We start from the raw sequence: 21,031 nt of genomic DNA on the forward strand, positions 1-21,031 counted from the left end.
AAGGAAGAACGTTCACACACCTCCGCAAAGAAACGCCACTGGAACTTTAATAAGTCCGACTCCAACAGACGGATGTACTATTGAGCACAGTCCCTTCAAGCTCACAAAAATTTTAAGTATATAGTCACTTTTAAATATTGTTTATTGTCTATTCCGATTTGACAGATCGCAATATAAGAAAATAAATTTAAAAAAAAAAAAAAAAAATTTTCCCATAATCATCACGAAGTCCTCATGCACCCAATCTTTCGTTTTAACCACAACAGTTTTAACGCATTATAAAATCCATCAAAGTAATCATGTACATTACGCATATACTTACCTAAAGTGATCATACAACGCGTATTGAATGGGACTTCTTCTCCCATTGTACCCAAAATATTGTATGTTACAAAGAATCTTCCCGTCTCCGCAAAATGTTTGGATATTAATAGTTAAGCATCGTCGTTGGATGCAATTCCGACTTTTAATGCGGTAATCTTTATGAATTGTTTTAATGATCAAATTTCATTTATATTTTTTTGAACAGATTAATTGGTAAATTTTTACATAACTTTATAAATTATTATTATAAAAATTATATGTTATTGTCACTAATATTTCAACTACAGTCTATGGTTATCTTCAAGGTACTAACATAATACCAATGTTTATAATACAGCAATCTTTAATCAAATAAGCTAACTTTAAGACCGTAGAAATCTGTCCATTCTGCTTAAGTTTATAACTTATTTTGTTTTAATTTAATAATAAACATTTACTTCACTTTTTATATAATATATTTATAGCTTTATTGATTTTTTTTAATGAATAAGTTATTCCTCCGTTTTTAATTAAAAATAAATTGAAATATACAATCACAATAGAAATAAAAATTATAGCTAATTTATATAACTAAAATCGTTAATATTTTATATAAATGTGGTGTATATAAAGTAATATATTTATATATAAATTATAAATAAAAATTGTACATGTATAACTAAAACTAAATACATTAAATAATGAATATCTTCTACATGTGTTATATATACATTCTGCTTACTTTACAAAATATCTTCTTATATTCTTGCTTTCTTTTAAATAAATATATATTTATATATATATACATACATAAACATGCATATGTATAATATACATATAAATATAATAAAAATATGCTTAATATTAATATAAATTGATATTGATATAGCTTAATTTAAAATTTACTTTTATACATACAAAAAGCTTAATTTAGTTTTAAATTACAAGTTAATTAATTTTAAAATACAATTTTAAATATAATTAAGTGAATTCATGTGTGTATTTGCTTTGTTTTAATTTTTTTAATTTTTTTGTTGCAATGGTAAATGCGCATTACCCGCGTTTAACGAGTTTCATAGTTTGCTATTTTTTTTATTTATATACGCATATCCGTAGGCAGTATTATATGGGATTTCTCATAAACGATATATTTGTCGTAGACTGTTTGCAACCTTATCGTGTAATATATATACATATATATAATATATATATATATATAATATAATCACTTTATCATATTACACGACACAAATCCGTTAAAGTGGACATTTTCAAGATTATCGAACAAATATAAAGTTTATGTTTTAAATGATTTCAATTTATAAAATATAAATAGTTTTCATTTCAATAAAAAAATATTTCTCTTCTTCAACTTCATATTCATATACAGAAATTTGGTTCTTAATTTGATTTGATTGATTATGATAATGATTGATTTGGAAATTATTTCAATGAAAAAAAATTGTTTTGGAGATAATTAATGTGTTACAACACCTTTAAATTCAATAAAATTCAGGTTAACTGCAATTAAATAATTCAAATACTTTTAACGGTTCAACACTCTCAGGCAGGCAGCAAAATCACGAAAACCCTTATAGGCTCCATATTACATACGAGCAGTTTGTGATAGCATTACGTTTGTATTCAGAACTGCTTATTTGCTTTGTTAAGCAGTTTGAGTCAAATCAAAGTATGGCATATAAATATCTATAAATTTTTTTGACTTATGTCCCGCGCAGGTGACTGAAGATTCAGCCACCAAATGAAAAACCACACTCAGTAACCACTTAAACTCTATGGAAATTTAGATACCATTGTGGTTGTCATTTATGCGGGTCATTATGCTTGTACACGTATAATCAAAGTACCTAGATTGGTCGGATATTTGTTCACGAAGTACGTCGTTGTGTTTTTTTTTTTGATTAATAAGTGAATCATAATATATACGTATATATTGTACGACCTCATAAATTTATTAAATATATGTATATAATAGAATTATACATTATTGAGTTTGGTTTTAATTGGCATCATGCCTAAGAACATATTCGTTATTTTTATTTAAATAATTGTAGTTAACTACTAAAAAATAATGTATCTGGTACTTAATAAATTTAAATCAAGTATTGAAGTTACAATAAGTAAAAAATTTTGTGTATGCTGCTTGTATATTTAATGGGGCCTATAATATTTATTCATATGATCGGAGTTATATGAATTTCGCTTATATTAAAGTTCACGTTGGAATTATTTAATAAATAGAAGATTAAAATGTACGTATTTGTATGTAGTAAATAGATAATTCTTGATTGAACTTTATGGTTATTGATTTTTGTGTTTTGCCTTGCTTGTTATATATCATATTCTCCCCTTACTTCATATTATGTTTGCACGCAAACCATTCATATTTTGATCAGAACCAAAAAGAACTAAAATCACTAATTAGTAATGAAAAAATTAAGTGGTAAGACTAAATTACGTTTGGCGTCGATCATAATCTCTTCTATACTCATTAGCATAGTCCATACGATTATCTCTTGGCGGTACCCAATCGGCAGAGTGAGGATAACGTTGGTCTCGATATCCTCCGTGTGGTAATGCAGGACTTGGCGGTAACATACCGTTGGTCATATAGTAACCTGGAGGCATATAATGGCTGGGATAACCCATTGGAGGCGGAATGCCTTGCGCATATCTGTAATGATATAAATAAATATATTATAGTTATATTAAAAAATTTTGGATTTTTTTATGATTTTTAAAATTAAAATTAAAATTTTCACAGCTAAAGCAAAAAGGCAATTTACCTTCGTTTATCTGGTGGTCGCCGGTCTCTATCGCGATCGCGGTGAAAGTTAGATCCGCTACTGGCACGATTATTGTAATTGTCGTAACGATCGCGTTTATAATCGGAGGATCCACCACCATAACCGCTAAAACGAATAAAAGTCGATTTTATAAAATGTCTATCAATAAAAAGTAAAACTGCTTACCGGTAACGTCCATGTCCCCAACGGTCGCTTCCATCAGCAAAGGCAGACATATTACGACCATCCTCACGATTTTCACCACGTCTATCACCCGCGCCTGCTGCATAACTACCATTTCGATCACGATTTCTATAGAACGGAATATAATAAATTTAACAATAAAATTCCGTAATTCATCATTTGTTCTTAAAATTTTAAATTAATCTCTCGCTAGTAACAGCGCCCATTTTGTATGTATTTATCTTATATGGTTGTTATATGAAACAAAATTTTAAAAATTTGGAAGCATAATATGAGTAGTATTTTAAATATACCGAGAGCTAATTAAATTACCAGTTTATATGGCAGCTATAGCTAAATGTGTATCGATCTGGTCAAACCCTTGTAACTGCCATATAACAGGTATATTCAAATAGTAACCAATCTGGTTAGCAAGCAAAAGTATTCCTTTGGCAATTTGATAGCTAAATATCAAATTTAAGTAACATATCTAAATATACTTTACACATCCACCGTGCAAAATAGTATATAAATTTTATGTTTAACCAAATAAAATATATATAAATTATATTTTTTTGATAATCTTTAATGCAAATATTACGAACAGTTGCCTTGTATTTAGTTTGCAAAGTGTTTTATAAGGTGTAATAGAAATTCATTTCCAAACAATATCTCAATTTGGAAACTTAAATTGATATATTTCCGATATTTTCTCGTAATGGAAACTTATTCGAAATAATGCTCATCACTATTTGTAACCAAACACTATTAAATGCAACATTTGCGAAATTGTTTCATTGATAACTTCCATTTGCTAACGTACCTATTATTATCCATATTTACACGTTTGTACGATGATTTTTGTTCAGAGCCAATCATGCTGCCACTTGCATTCCCGCCACCTACATCAGTCTCTTCACGCTTTCGCTTTGTTGGTGATTCGGCCATTACGTTCTGCTTTGCTTTGTCATATCCACTATATCTTTCAGTTTTCTCTCTAGTTCTTTCTCTTTCATGATCTAATCTATTATGTTTATCCTTTTCTCTATCTTTCTCTTTTTTCTTTTTCTTTACAATTTTATCTTTTTCTGTTGTTACTAAACCGTTTTCTTGCACTTTTCTTTCGCTTTTTACTTTTTTTACTGGAGTCTGTGGAACTACTTTGGAATTTGCTTTTAAGGAACCTGAACCTGAACCTGATTCTTCACTTAATTTCAATGTATGCTTATAAAGCTTAAATAGCTTTTTTGCATCGAATTCTAAAAATAAACAAATAATATTATAAAAAGTCATTTATTTGCCTCTGAATATTGTTTTATTGCACTTACCAGTGAACTTTGAAACGAAGTACCATAAATTACTCCGCCATTCTTTCTTCTCAGGATCTTTATAAGCTAATAGACAGTTGTCAATTTGTTTACCGATTGAAAGCAAACATTCGCGGGTATGTTTTACTTGCTCTTGATTTGATAATGTAGAATCGGGCTTATCTAATGCTTTTAAAGCCTTTTTCACAGGTCGCATTTTCTCCTTACATTCATTAAATATATTTGGATCTAAGTCTCCCAAGACTTCCAGCGCTCGTGGTTCGTTATTCGCTGTAAAATGCATTGGTTTATTTGTTGTATCCGAAGTACTTATTTTCTTCGGTTTCTTGTGTTTATCAGTATTAGTTTCTTTGGCAGCGCTGCTTCGTTTGGATTTTTTCTTTACAGATGTATCTGCATCATTTGATATAGGATCGTGCTCCATATCGGGCTTCGGCAAAGTGTCACGATTTCTCGTTTTACGATCAGCTCGTTCTACATCGGCAGGTTGTGAGTTTTCATCACCATGTGATTCAGATACAGTTTTCGGTTTACTTTCTGGTGTTGGAGGTGTTGTGACAGTAGCTTTCTCTTTAGCTTTACGAGGTTTACGTGTTTTTCTTGGTGTTCCTTTTTTGAGTTCAACGTTCTTTTTAATAATTTTTAATAAATATTCTGCCCGAGATTGTAAATGCTTAGCTTGAGGTTTGCGATCGTCGTTAAAGAGTATTTTTTCTGTAAGGTGTAACGTCGGGTCAATTTTCATTTGTTCCCAAGAACCTATACCGTATTGGTATATACCGCAAAGTAGTTTTGAATCTTCGTCAACTCCCCAGTCTATATCGAAATTCGCAGGACGTGTTTTTATATTTAAAGACCAATTAAGTCGGTCATTTGCTGCACTTGGCATTATTTCGTTTAAAGGAGTAAGTTCTTCTTCGCAGGATAATAATGTTTTTGCATTGAAAGAAACTCCACCAAGCTTAATTGAAAACGTCGCACGGCTTCGTCTCTGTTTCTTTTCATCAACATTACCGGTTTTTGGAGTAGCAATAGCTTCCTCTTTGTGCTCTTCAAGAAATTGTACACATCGTGCATGCAACATTTCACCAATTCTTTTTAATTCTGATAAAGGCTTTTCTTGCAACTCAGCATCACAGGCAATGGCTTCTAAACGCATTAACGGTGCAGGGAACTTTTTATACGATTTAATGAAACGTCTGATTTCACCATCAGTAAAGCCATTTATTTTCTCTTTCATGGCAGGTCGACCACGTTTTTTCGGTCGACCATCATCTCCACTTCCATCAGATCCAATTTCATAATCAGAGTCAGCACCTGAATCAGGTTGTTGTTGGGCTTTCTTTGCACCTTTAGTTGATTGACTTGTTGTTGCAGTTTTTCTACGTGGAGGTAAGTATAAATCTTCCATTTCTTTGGCACGCTCCTGATTTTCAACAATTTTGCGAAAGTTTTCAGGTATAATATCATCCCAATCTTTTGTGTCTTCTTCTTCAGCACCAGCTGTTTCATTGTCTTTTGTTGTGTCACCAGGATCTTCTTCAAATGCAACAATACTTGCAACCTTAAATGCTGAAAGAAGATCATCGCCAGGCATTTCAGGGTCTTCGTTTCTTGTTTCCGCACGACGTAGTATTTCATCGATATCGCACACTAGTTCGTCATCATTTTCTTGTTCATCCTTAAACAATTCTTCAGCACCGAATTTTAAAATTGCAGATAAATCATCTTTATTAAATGGTGTCGTGTTAGATGAACCACCTCCACTTTTATCTAAAACGGTACGACCAGTGGTATCCATACGTTGTATAACTAAATGATCCAACACCATTTTCTGTTTCGCACGCTCAACTATTTGTTCTTCGACTGAACGTGCTGTCACTAACCGATATATATTAACCTGATTTTTTTGACCGATACGATGTGCTCTCGCTTGAGCTTGCAAATCGTTCTGTGGATTCCAATCTGAATCAAAAATGATAACCGTATCGGCGGTCGCTAAATTGATACCCAAGCCACCAGCACGCGTTGACAATAGAAAGCAAAAATCTTGACTACCTTCCGCATTAAAATGATCCAAAGCCTGTCTTCGCATTTCACCTTTTATACTACCATCCAAACGTTGAAATGGAAAGTGTCTTTTTTGCAAGTAATCCGCTAAAATATCAAGCATACGCACCATTTGCGAAAAAATCAAGACACGATGTCCTGTTTCCTTTAGTCTGCATAAAAGTTTATCAAGTAACACTAGTTTTCCTGAGCCCTTAAGTAAAGTTTGTAAAGCCTCATCTTGTTGCATACCTAATAGATCAAATTCCGTTGGACGTATAAGTGCTGCATGATTACAGCATTTTTTTAATTCAATAACGATGTTCAAAAAAGTTGATGTTGATCCCTTTGTACCCTTACGCAATGCATCGAAATTTTTTGTTAAAATCCATTTATAATATTGCTTTTGCACGGACGTCATTTCCACACGCAATATTTGCTCTACTTTGGCAGGTAACGATTTCTCCACATCTTTTTTTACTCGTCGCAAGATATAAGGCTCTAACTGTTGATGCAATTTAGTATAGCCTTTATCCGCTGCGTTTCCGTGCTCCACCTCAAAATCTTCCCATGTCACAAACTTATCAGGCATAATAAAATGAAGTAGAGCCCAAAGTTCTTTTAGAGAATTTTGTAGTGGCGTACCGGTAATGAGCAGTCTGTGATTTGTATCGAATTCTTTTAGAGACTTATAAAGTAATGAATCATCATTTTTTAAACGATGTGCCTCATCAACTAATAGCGCTGCCCACTGCGATGTGCCAAGAAATAATTTATCCTAATACGATATAAAAAAAAAATATAAAGAAATAAATAAATAAATATAGAACACATTGAATTCGATAAAACTGTTAACTAAAATGTATTTAAAAGCAACGTAACAATCTATAATATATAAAATAAATAACTAAAAGGTGAATAACTAAAAAGGTGGGACACTACGCATTATTTATACATTAGATTTGTAATAAATATGTTGTATCGTAAAATTGTATGCTGATATCACAATTTTGAAGATAAAATATGTAGAAATCGAGCAATGATGTCAATTAAAACATTTGTGCCCCTCAATAATCTAATTTATGTTACATACTTACGCAGAAAAGTATTAGTTCCAACATAAATATATATGTAATATATATATATATATATATATATATGTTATATTGTCATTTTAATTACTTATACCAAGACCTTAAGGTTTTTCAGAATAACAGTTTATCCAGAAAGGAGCTAGTTACTTACTAACATTAAATAAAAACTGTATATTAAACATCAACTGTGTTACTGTACACAACTGACGAGTGCAGCAAGAAACTACAACATTAAATATTAAATATTTCTGTAGTTTGAGGCAAAATTTTAAAAATAGGATATAAAAAACATTACATACTCATTAATGGGTCTGAATAAAGGGATATGAACTTGTCGAACAATAAAAAAATTATATTTAATTCGACATTTCTAGAAAAACCAAATTTGTACTCTTATAATTTACTTCTTAAAAAGCTAGATAATAATTAAAGTACAACATCCATATCGCACTACTCAGCATGATAAGATGTATATATATGTATACATGTCACTATCAGATTAAATTTGGTTAATGGTTATTAAGGAAAATTGTTAACTAGAACTAATTGAAATAAATAACAATAAATAAAATAAAATAAAATAAAATAAAATAAAATAAAATAAATGTATAGTTTAGTATAAGCTAATAACTAACCTTAAGCACAATTTCGTAAGTTGTGAGAATGCAATTAAATTTCAGTCTTTTAGAGCCATTGAATTGCCATTCATATTGGCGTATCATTTCCCGAGATTTAACATCACCTAAATATGTAACAACATTCAAGTCTGGCGCCCATAAATCAAATTCACGTTGCCATGCTGTCATCGTACTTAGCGGTACAACACAAAGAAAAGGACCATATAAATTATGCACTTTAAAAAGTGAATAAAGAAAGCAAATTGTTTGAATAGTTTTTCCTAAACCCATTTCATCAGCTAAAATGACAGAATTCTCTTTACACCATGAATGCAACAACCAATTTAAACCATCCATTTGATAGTCTCTCAATGTCAGGCCTTCACAAAGAAAATCAGGTTGTCCTTTGATTTTATAGAATTTTGGTCGTCGCTGCAAGACTTTGCAATGTCGAGATGGTGTACATTTAGAATGTTCTCGATCATCGAATTGATCAACACATCGTTTCCATTTTCGCATGACAAGGCCCACATCTTCCCATGTAGCCTCTGAATAGGGCAGTGATTGCCATTTGCAAAGGTATTCACATGTACCGTCCGACTTGTCATTTCTCGCTATTATACGATCAACGTTGTTATATGATTTTAGGAGATCATTTTGTAATTCCATTTGACATTCAAAATAATCAATGTCTTCTGGTCCAGCAGTACGACGCCAATATTCGATGTCCTGTTCTTTTTTAATAAAATTATCTAATTTCTTCATGCCTTTAACTTTTTGTTCGCGTAACGATATTTTAGACTCCCACGTATTATGAATATACGACCATCCTTTCCATTTAATTAAATATTGTACTTCTGTATTCTCCAAATCATTTTCATCAACACCTTCATTTGGATCACCGTGCTCTTCTATTGCATAAATAGTTGTTTGGCCTCCCGTACAACCTTTTTTACCCTGCCGTTTAGCTAATATCCGTTCAATGGTTTCACATTTTTCTTCCTCTTCAGCAGCTGCTGCTTGACTTTCATCATATTCAACTTCAAGTAAATCCTCAGAATCTGTTTTTTCATCCTCAGATGCCTCCTTATAGCTAACAGTTGCAGCATTACGCCGTGTTCCAAATCTGTATGAAAGAGAAAAAGCAAATTATAATTCATATTTATATATATATACATATATATATATATTTATATTAAAACTATAGTTTTAACCATTTGCTCTTAATTACAAAAATATTTTTTTGTGTACAACACTTCTCGCACCTTTTACTATCCTCTTCACTTTCATCACTTGAAAAGCTCTTTTTGTTTCGTTTTTGTTGTTTACTCTTGGATGTTGGTTTTCGTCTTTGAGGTGTAGAACTATCACTATCATCACTTGGATCGCTTTCTTCGGAGTCCCAACTGTTAATTTATACCGATTTAATATAAGTAAGAATATATTTTTACTAAACTTGTTTTACTTTTGTTTTTTTCGCTTTTTCTTTGCCGGTTTTTTAGATTTTTCGGGGGATGATTTCTTAATTTGTCTTCTGGTACGTTTAGGTTGATAGTCGTCTTCATCGTCTTCCTATATTAACCAAATATTGCAAAAATAATAGATGAATATATATATATGTATTATGTATATGTAACTTAACAAATTTTTAAATATTTCGTTAAATATGTGTTAACATAAGTTTAAAATATATTAAATTTTGTGGTTTATAAAATACTTTAAACTATCCCAGCACTGATGCAGAAATAAAACGAGTACCTACGTGGGTATCTTATATTCGATAAAGAAAAACTATGCGTTTAAATTAGGATCGATTTTAAATTTCCATTTATTGAGGAAATTGGATTCAGAGAAATACTCAAAATCCATGAAGATAGGTCCAAATGCGAAATCCCCCAACTTATTAAAAATAATAACAATATATAATAAGTTAAAATAACTTACACTTGAGGAAGAGCTGGGAGACTGAGATTCTGCAGAAGAAGCAGATTGTGCACTTTCAGCTGATTCAGATTCATCTTCATCATCCTCCTCATCTTTTGTTGCATTTACTGATAAGGATGACGTTGATGGCGCTGTTACAACTCCATGTGGTATTGTTTTATTGCTTTCCTTTTGTGCTTCATTATCACTGTCTTCATTGCTGTCTTCATTTGACTCCTCATCGTTATCACTATCATCATTTGTAGTATTTGATGAATTCATATCAGTTGCGGATGTAATTGAACTATGCGTTGTATTATGTAAGGCATTTGTAACAGAGCTATCAGCACCATTAGCTACTGATCTTTCTTGGCTTTCATCATCGTCATTTGTATCTGTATTACTGTCGGAATCACTGTCACTGTCATTGTCCTCTGAAAAACCATTCGTTTTTGTGTCGTCATGCACAACAGCAGCTAATGGTGGCAGTCCGTCTATTGCATTATTTGTTGTTGCAACTGCTGCTATATTTTGTTGCTGGTGAGAATATATTTGTTTAAAATGATCATTATCTTCAGGTGGTTCTGGCGAACTATGTTCATCACTTGAATCAGAGGAAGATGATGAGGTATCCGAGTCACTATCAGATCCAGAGGAACTACCACTGCTGTCAGTAGCGTTTGCATCCGGCATTTCATTCTCTTCCGAACCAATGCTATGCATGGACTCATCTTGTAGCTAAAATTATATAATATTAAAAACGAAATTAAATAAAACTAAAAATATTTCATTTAATATGAATTGTTTTTGCAAAATTTTAAAATATTTTATAATCTTAAATATTAAATTTAACAAGATATTTCAATTTACAAATAACGTTAAAAAAAGCACAACATATATATTTGTACAATACAATGTTACAATCATATTAACTCAAACGTTAGTAACAATAATTTAACAAAACAAAGGAATATATAATATAAAATACTATTTGGTGATTTTAATTTCAATAGAACAGAGAACAGATCATTATTGCAAATTTTGAAATTGTTCCGTAATTAGATATAATCATTTAAAACATATAACGTAAAGTTCCCAATAAATTATTTTAAAAGCATATGTATATTCTCTTTAAACAGTTGTAGAAGAAACTGGCTTTTGTTGTTGTTGTTCCATTGCACTCTTTTAGTAGATTGGGACAATAGGTTTTTTATATTATATATTGCTGTTCGGGGTTTTAAAACCATATGTACATTCTCTTTAAACCATTATTGAACTGGCTGGGTTTTGCTGTTGTTGTTCCATTGCACTCTTTTAGTAGATTGAGACAATAGCTTTTCTATATTATATATTGTTGTTTGAGATTATGAAATACAAATACTATTTCATAATAGTTATCTATTATCTACTAGTAGATAACAATCAAAAGCACTTCACCTACTTTCGAACGAAAACTATCATAATGGAGACTTCTATAAAATCTAAGTTATGAAAAACAAAAAAAATATTATTCAAAAAAAAAAAAAGTGAGGAGGAATCAATCTCAAAACCCTCATGGAACTTCATATTGAAAAGAGTAGAAACTTTCACTTAGCAATGTGCAATTAAAAAATAATAAAAACAGAAAAACTATAACACAAGACAGCAATTTTAAAACCAGAACCACAGGTAATAAGATATCACCGTCGAAAAAAAAGAAACTTAGCGATTTAATATTGTTTTTCTTGTATTTGTATTTAATGTATGGTTTTTTATTCGATCACAATAGAAAAAAAAATATTGCATAGATGTTTCGAACCGTCCAACTGTTTTCTGAAGCGGAGTGTAATCAGATTAACTAAAAATTTGTTCTCGTACTTTACGTTCATATATAAAAGTGAATCTAATATAGTTGAGAATTCATTTATAATTTTAAGTAACCGATTAAATTTTTTTTAAAATGAATAAACCATATCTGAAATCGGAAAGATAACACTTCTTTAGACTATATTATAGAAAGTTAATAAAATTTTCCTTTTTTATAAAAATCTGGTTTGGACTTCGGTGTACTTAGTTCTTAATTATTACAAAATAAATTTTATTAACCTCAGTTATAAATTTATTTTATTTCTATATAAACCTAAACTTAAGGTTTAAGTTTCAGATGAGTGTATATTTTAATTATAATTACCAAGAATTTCTTGTTTTACTCTAAGGTCAGATTAATACCTAATAATTCGACCCAGAGTAGTGAGATACGTATGTGTAGTACAGAAATAATATTCTCTAATCGAGATTGGTACTATACTTTTGCTCCGTTAAAAATATACCAAACAAAAAGAATAGTCCAGTAATCATTGTTTGTATTATTTACACAGTATAAAAAATAAGATTATCCATCTTTCATATTTTAATGTTCATCTAACTTCTCATAATGCTGCATGTAATATAAGGGTCCTGATCTTATATCTATAAAGATCAGGGACCTTAATTTGCACTCTTATGTTAGGTTAAATTACACTTAATGCAGTCGTCTCCGTACAATACGGAAATAATAAATAATATTCTTAATTAATATTAGTACTATTCGCATACAGCTTTTCTGTTGAAGAGTTATTTGTTGATATAAAAGACTGCTTAAGATCACAGTACTTTCGTTTCCTTTGTTGTAAAAAAAAAAATCGGTAAAGGTGTTCCAGTCTTAAAGTTTTAAATCACTTTCTGATATTTGTGATCAACAACAAGTCTGGTCAGCGATTTTCATTCGTTCTATATATTGAACAGTTAAAAATAGCTTATATAGATCTTTTTTAAAAAAAAACCTTAACATAAAGATAACCCTTAAACCTCGTTTTCATCATGAAATAAAAGATCATTTCATATGATCTTTGACATAAGCACGGACCAGATGGTTAAGAATATCACTGATGCTAACGTAAAATGTTACAGTCCTTTTTATTACCAGTTTATTGAGAAATTACAATATATGTTTTAATGTCATTGGAAGTCAAAACTCTTGCTCTAACTGCTACAACAGTGGTATGTATATCTATACTCGAAAAGTAAATCTTTGTACATCATTTTAAAAACCTTTCAATCCCTGCACTTTTATAGCTTTAAGCTTAGCTAACGATCGTAGCGATCAGTATTAATAAGTAAAAACCAGGATTACAAAATGCATGTGTAGGTAACAGATATCATTTAATTACTAATATATATTCTTAAACACCATATAATCCACTAGTTTATTACACGGTGGTTTTTAGAACATAATTCTCTTTCTTTCAATTAATAGTCTTTACATACAAGAGGTTGTAAAATCCTGATTCAATAATAATCATTACGTATATACATATACATATATATATATGTATATATATATATATATCGTTCTAAGACTTAATGCTAAGTTATAAAAATCGTTTAAAACTCATTAAAATGTACCATTTGCTGAAAAACGCTTACAGTTAGTCCTTCTGGAGCACTGGGTTCCAAATTATATAAAATAATGTTTTCCTTACAACAAACCGTTAGCATGTTGATAAGATGAATCCTCTCCAGAAACTTTCAGCACATGCTGAAACGTCTGAAATGGAGCTAAATACAGAATTTTTCTTACTTAAAGCTATTATTTCTCGTTACTATCAATCCTTTTAAATACTGTACGGAAAATCTTGCATACACATCTTGAAGACCACATTCCCTTAAAGGAAAGCTCATCCTGGTCATAATAACCATTGAAAATCATAGAAAAAGGTCTAAATTCTGAGATTTTCCGGTAAAAATTATAAAAAACCCAAAAATTCATACATAAATCACACGAATCACTTATTTAACTTTAAAATTTTGTTATTTTTAAAATAATGTGTACTAATTACCTCAAGGGCCATCATTAAACTACTTCAAAACTCCAATTATCCCAGCTTGGACTGTTTCAAAGCTTATAGTGAAATTTTTGGTGTATAAACTTGGATTACGTAACCATTAAAATTTTTGTAAAAACTGTAAAAATAAACAAAAAGGACATCATTTTAAAGCATTTTTGATAAGAAATACTCTGAAAAACGTTTAGATTTTGAATTTCAAATAGAAATTGCTAAAATGGGTCCCCAATAAAAATTCAAAATTCTTGGTTCTCTAGCTAGCTAGATTCTTTAAGAATCGTTTCGCGTTTGAAAAATATTGAAACAAGTGATAATTTATTTGGAAAATTAAATTTTTTAACAGCACCTATATTATTTTACATGCAATTGTTTATTATTGGGCAGTCTCTAAATGCATCTCCAAGAATATCCCATTTTTATTGCCACACCCATAGCGCGATTTCCAAAAATTTTTATTTCACGAATAAAAGCAAATATTTAAAAGTATAATTTATAAAATTTAGCAAAATATTTACATTTGAAGGCGGTCAAATTTCAATTTTTACTAAAAGTCTATTATATTTTTTCGCACTCACCTGATTCATAATTACTTAAAACATTAAAGCGTATTTTGCTTAATACGTTTATGAAATTATTTAAATAAGTTAAAATTTTTATAAATATTATTATATTTTGCACTACATTTAAAAATATTAGAATTAAATATGTAAAAAAAAAATTTCCAACGCAGCACAAATTTTTTTCCCGTTGACTTCAATTGCCCATTCAGAAATCATTTGTCGAAGTACGAATGGTCGCCATCTTGTGTCTTCGAATAAGTGTTGCCAATCACGAAATATTTAATTCGAATTCGTATGGCTTTGTGTTTCGCGTATAAAATTTCACTTCGTCTCCGTTGCAAGCAGAAATATGTGAGTTCGATCCGTTAATTAATTTATTAACTAACATTTTATGTATAAATATAAAACTTTAGTGGGAAACACTAAGTTACCCCACATAGCACTAAAAAAACAGCAAAAAATATTTGTTTATTGTTTGTAGTAGCATTTTTTATTAATAAAGCCACTGATACTTGTTTGCTTTGGTAGTGTACTGATTGCGATACGCTCGCCAGCGCCATTTTGGAATTCGCAATTATTTCGAACTTGATATCGAATTTAAAATTGTTGTTCAATGGTATTGTACTAGATGCTACATAATATATTTGCAAAAACTAATATTTAATAATATATGTATGTGGATTGATTTATTAAAATTATTATTCGCAAAGATAAGGTTATCAAACTAATTCTTAAATAGTATAAATTTGCAAACGAAATGTAATACAAATATAGTAACATTAAAATTTTTATTTATTATAATATTTAATAGATTTGTCATGCTGGTTGCGTAAGTTTATTGTACAAAAAAAGCTATGAGTCAAAGCATTGTACGTTATACATATATACTGCATTGATAACTGCAGTGCTAGAGCTCAATAACTTTCCAAAATTAAGTTTGAGTTATTTAGAAATTTCTATTGAATAAAGTTTATCTCTTACAATATTAACATTTATAACTTCTAAATCTAATTAACAAATATTTGTTTAAATTTTATATAAAAAAGGTAAAAAATTGTTCATATTTACAAGTTGACTTATAAATTGACTGTTATAATTTCAATATCTTCTCAATGATAATCTGCAAGAATTATATACCAGTACAAGGAAGTAACAGACAGATTTTCCTATACACATGGGGCTTGCATATAAAGAAGAACCAAAAACATCAAGTAGTTAAACCTTTTAACAAAGGATATGGGCCTCAAAAAAACTCTGTTTCTGACCGTTTAAACTAAACTTCATTGGAGTTTGCAGTGTAGATGGTGTAATCTTTATCCCTGATATTGGTATGATATCTCTTAAAATTCGTTAATGACCTACACGTCTTAAGTAATGTATAGCGTCATTTTTGCCCTTCAGAATTCAAATTTGGTATTGCTGCAAATCTATTAGGTCGATGTGTGGTCTAGATCAGCCAGCTCTATCTATATTATATTTATAATCTTTTAAACTTATTTCAACGTTTTAATATGATTTTAGAGATGTTATCAAAAACCAAATTTTGGGGTTTATACATAAAAGAGTTCCTGATAAAAAACAGTTGAATATACAAAGGATTTACAACCTGATTTCTAATATTAAACAACGTTTGACGTAATGGAAATATGGTATTGGCGATATAAGAAAGTTTAAATTATTAATTAAATTAGTATGATGGTATTAACCAAATAATATTACGATAATTAGTATTAAAGAAGCATTTTAAAGTAAAACTGAACACATATAATATACAGCAAACGTCAAGTACTAACTCTTTTTATTTAATGATATATATTTATATTTCACAAAAATTGACCATCATTTAACGATTTTAGTACAATTAAAATTAACTGTTTACACAATGGCAAATAAAAGAGCAAATTAAATAAAATTAAATTATTAAAAATTGTATCCTACTTAAAAAAGTGCTTTTTGTTATTAATAATTTTTTAAAAAATTGTTGCTTGGGTTTAAAATTAAATTCTCTTTTACAACCAGTATTATCTTAATAGAAGATAATTATAAAAAAGCCATTCCATTTTAGAGAAATGATTTCGCATATTTTCGAATTTTGAGAAAATTAATCAACTAAAATGGTATAAACATGTACGGTAAATCACACTAGGAGTGTATACGGAGACATTCCCTTGTATATACGCCATTATATTCTGCGATTATAATGCTTAGATTATCTATACTTGAGAATAGCATATGTGAATTCGAAAAATAATATTTTCGAAGGTTGTAATATCATATTGTATTAGTTTATGATAATGTGTATTAGTATTTTCTAAAAATAATATGGGATAATGATTAAATATGTGGAAAGCGAAATAAACTTCGCCAATTCCAGCAGGATAATAAAAACTTTAATCGATTATTAACAATAATAAAATTATTGATAAAAACTGTCAAATAAAAAATTATCAATAAAAAAATAAATCAAATGAATTGAAAAACAGCTGAAAAGTTTATCATATTTTGAGTTCTCAAGTTGTTTTGTTAATTTTTGTTTGTATTTAAGGGAAAATACGTAAAGAAATTTAAATATATTATAAAAATTTGCAGTGCTGGCTAAAACTTTTACTCAAGTAATAAATAATATACATATATTTATAATAATGGCATTTTATAGTGCTCAAAGACCAGACTATCATGTGACAAAGTGTTTTAATTGATACATCATATAAAGCAATAACCATTTACCAATTCATTAATTATATTAAATTTAATGAAAATATATAAATATTAAAATATATATAAAATAAATTATATATAAATATTTAAGTTTATACTAAATACTTTTAAAAAGTATGCATAAGTATTAAATTAATATATTTATACATTATTATTTTTATATATTAAAAATACCATGACATGCATAATTGTAATAGATTATTCGTTTTTGACATTAGGTAATTATTTTGACAGCAGCTGTTGTGTATTTTATTAATAATATTTGAGCAGACCAGGCAGCTAAAAATGTAATGTATGCAAAAATGGGCTCATGTAACAAAAAATGTTTCATTTTATAAATATGTAATGTAGTACTATAAATATTGCATATTTTATAAACTACTGGATAATATTGTTCTTTCAAACAATTTTATTGTAAATAATTACGTTTTTGCATTTACCTTGTTTGGATTTTTCTCCTTACGCATGGTCGAAGTAATATGCTAAAATCAGGTATTAAAACTTGTCTCTTGATGTCATTTGCTAACACAACATATATATATAGAAGAAGTATCGGCAAAATAGAAATTAACTCTCTACAGATATTTGAATTAATGAATTTACTTTACTAATAAAATATCAAATTTCTTAAATTTATTTATGGAACAAGCAATAAAAATTATTTATAATTTTAGCACAAGTTATAAAAATTGTACAATTGGGGTCGACAATAACTTTTAGCAGTCTTAAAATTGTTGAAGTTTTTAAAATTAATTTACAATATATATATTATACAAAATTTAATAGCTTAAGAATTTTATATTATTATGCACTGCTACTTTGTTTAAATATTTATATTTGAACTTGTACAGAATAATCATGTGGCTTGAGTAATTTGTCCGTCTATCCGTCCTTTAATAAATATCTATGAATAATATATAGAAAAATTTAGAAAATTATTTTCTTGATTTATTTAAGTTTATAAATAAAAATTAAATGTAAACTTTTCAATATATATATTCAATATAAGTATATATATATATCTTCTATTATATCTACTTTCTTTACTAATTTATCATCTGTAAAATTACTAAATTTTTTGCCAACAGCAATGATATTATTTTCAAGTTCAGACATACGGATAAATACCTGCAAAATCAATCAAATCTAATTATTTTTTTGTTAGCCAACTATCAAAGAAAAAAGGAGTGAAAATGCTAACACTACAGTAAGATTCTTTAATTTAAATTAGCTAATTATCTTTCTGTTCAGTTTTTTTCCAAATAGTGCGACTTACCTAAAAAAATTAGAAGGCTCAAGTTATTTAATTACTTATGAAGTAATATAAACAGCAACCACAAAAAGCAGATGATATCCAAATGGTTTGTCAAGCTTTGAGAGCAGTACCGTTGTTCGTTTTAGAATTGGACAGACTTAATTAATTTAACAGCACATACTACCTGTTTCTAAATCACTAATTTATAGGTTAGATAAGGTTAGAGTGGCGGTCTGGTATCTAAAGGCCACTTGAGTTCATATAATGCCAGTTATGAGATCACGAATTACCGTTTTATATACACAGACCAAAAGGATTCTCAAAAGGACCGCAGAGCCCAGCTTAAGCGCAACGCTGAAAAGCACGTCCTCCCCATTTAAGTGAAAGAGAATTAATCTGACAAGTTTATAAACTGGGTCAAGTCCCTGATTTTCCAGGATGGTAGCTCTGTCAGGTCAGTAAGAAAATAGAGCCCTAAAATTTTGAATCTAAACACTGACACGTTAGCTCTTTCAGAGAAGTCTAGAATTTTCGATTTATATTGGATATAGCTGTAGCGTTTACCAGAAATTTCATAACAGCTTGGTTATCCGAGAAGATTATTATTTTTACATGGCGAATCCTGTTGCCCATGACACAAATCACTGTGTAGTGAATCGAAACTACTTCTGCCTGAAAGACGAGTTGAAAACATTTGAATAAATTTAAATTCGTTTTGGAAAAACTATGGAGTACCAGTTCTTTTCTACTTTAATTTTTAAACCAATACATTACAAAATAAGGTAAAATACACCGTTACTACATTAATGCCATTAAATACCATTAATATCATTAATACAAGAGATATTATTAATTCAAAGCTTCACGATTTTTTAGCATGCTAAACAGTGCTTAAATGCTAAAATATTAAATAGCAAGCAATAAAAGAGATTGTTTACGAGTTTCTCAATTACATATAGCAAAAGAAGTGAAGTTTAACTGCTTGAGGATTTGATTCTTGCTGCAGTCAGCATCCAAGCGTAGATATCGGCAAAGTAGATATGTTTATTCATTGCAGTGCAGAAAAATTCAGAAATGAAACACCAAAGTTAAGTTAACGTCTTTACATGTCCACCTGAGCTATTGGTGTCATTGCTTTCTGCAAACTCCACCATTTCTAATAATTTTCTGAATAACATTTGCAAATATAATTCTGTATTTTAAATAATATTTTTCGGGGCCGATAAAGTACTTGCAGACCAAAATGCAGACCAATTTATGACTGTCTAGGATCACATCTGCTAGTTCTCAACGCTAAATACATTTTTTTTTTATAAATTTACTTCATTAGCGACGATGATGAGCAAGTTAATGAACGAAGACTATATTAACGCAGATTTGCAGACACAAATCGATCATATAATGGATTGCGTTATTCTAAAATTTTTTGACAAGGGCAGGATGGATATCATTTTAACATTATGCAAATAAATCTTATTACAGACATTTAAATTTATCGTTTACACTATCAAGTCAGTGTCGTATTCCTTAATTTTTTCATTATATTTTTAAGTAACTCCAAACGAGTTTGTTATGCCGAGTTTAAGGCATAATACTTACTTATTTTAAAATAAAGAACTATTATCTATCTAACCATTTGAAATCAGAGACTTTAAGAGTATATTCCTTTATGAGATGTGCGAGTTCGAGTAAATTGAGGTAAAGTAAATTAAAATTTCCTAGACATTTGCACCATACCTATTTATTTATTTATTGTACTTATTTATTATTTTTCTGGTAAAAGTTTTCAAATTTATTTATTTATTTATTAGACATCTTATAAAATTTTCACAATGATAACACCTAATTTACCTAATTCTTATCTAATTTACTCTATTCGAAATTGTGGTAATTTAATTTACCATCAAATTACTCGAACTCGCACACGGCCTAAAAACTATAATGTGTGTATATCATCAGCACGGTTTATCAGGAACTTTGTTTTTCTAAAACAATTATAAAGCATTGTGTGGTAATGGAAAAACACCGATTTTCACTTCCACTAGAGTCGTGTGTCATTGTTGCATTCATTGAAGACTCATGTAAAATATTTTCCTATAAATTAACTCCAATTACAAAAGCTATCAATGGTTCTACGAATGTGCAAATTTAACACGGTGTATAAACACCGAAGTCAAAGCAATCAACTACGTAATTTAAAAACTAATTACAGTTGAGTCCAAGTCATGTTAGTCCATTGACACTATCCTTTACGTGTGCCAAAGAAATTGCAAACTATTCAATTGAATTTTGAAATTTGATAGATATTTCAGGGATCCCACACTACAGATT

General features: G+C 29.3%; 1 protein-coding gene across 3 annotated transcripts; it reads right to left on the bottom strand.

Moving 5' to 3' along the window:
* Positions 1-1,287: 1,287 nt before the first annotated feature.
* On the bottom strand, positions 1,288-17,974 carry LOC119662256 (chromodomain-helicase-DNA-binding protein 1). 3 transcript variants are annotated; one of them, XM_038071844.1, is made up of 12 exons: positions 14,743-15,265; positions 14,162-14,285; positions 10,326-11,042; positions 9,847-9,953; positions 9,647-9,787; positions 8,400-9,507; positions 4,622-7,448; positions 4,117-4,552; positions 3,297-3,422; positions 3,111-3,236; positions 2,783-2,998; positions 1,288-2,732 (listed from the first exon to the last, which is right to left on the bottom strand). In XM_038071844.1, the coding sequence occupies exons 2-12, from the start codon at positions 14,174-14,176 to the stop codon at positions 2,717-2,719; spliced, it is 5,835 nt and encodes a 1,944-aa protein (XP_037927772.1). In that variant the 5' UTR covers positions 14,177-14,285; positions 14,743-15,265; the 3' UTR covers positions 1,288-2,716. The 3 variants fall into 3 exon arrangements, with proteins under 3 accessions (XP_037927772.1, XP_037927771.1, XP_037927773.1); XM_038071843.1 differs by lacking the exons at positions 14,162-14,285; positions 14,743-15,265 and adding an exon at positions 17,886-17,974; XM_038071845.1 differs by lacking the exon at positions 14,162-14,285 and having other exon boundaries at positions 14,743-14,844.
* Positions 17,975-21,031: the final 3,057 nt, after the last annotated feature.

This window comes from Teleopsis dalmanni, chromosome X (genome assembly GCF_002237135.1).
Source record: "Teleopsis dalmanni isolate 2A chromosome X, ASM223713v2, whole genome shotgun sequence".
Classification (NCBI taxonomy): Eukaryota; Metazoa; Arthropoda; class Insecta; order Diptera; family Diopsidae; genus Teleopsis; species Teleopsis dalmanni.

Bases quoted from the DNA above. Each gene is read 5' to 3' on its own strand.
- LOC119662256 (XM_038071843.1), bottom strand. From the start codon at position 17,912: ATGCGTAAGGAGAAAAATCCAAACAAG. The intron at 9,954-10,325 runs GTAAGTTATTTT...TGGTTAATATAG, and splicing joins CTCCCAGCTCTTCCTCAAGT to GAAGACGATGAAGACGACTA. The intron at 3,237-3,296 runs GTAAGCAGTTTT...TATTCGTTTTAG, and splicing joins TGGGGACATGGACGTTACCG to CGGTTATGGTGGTGGATCCT.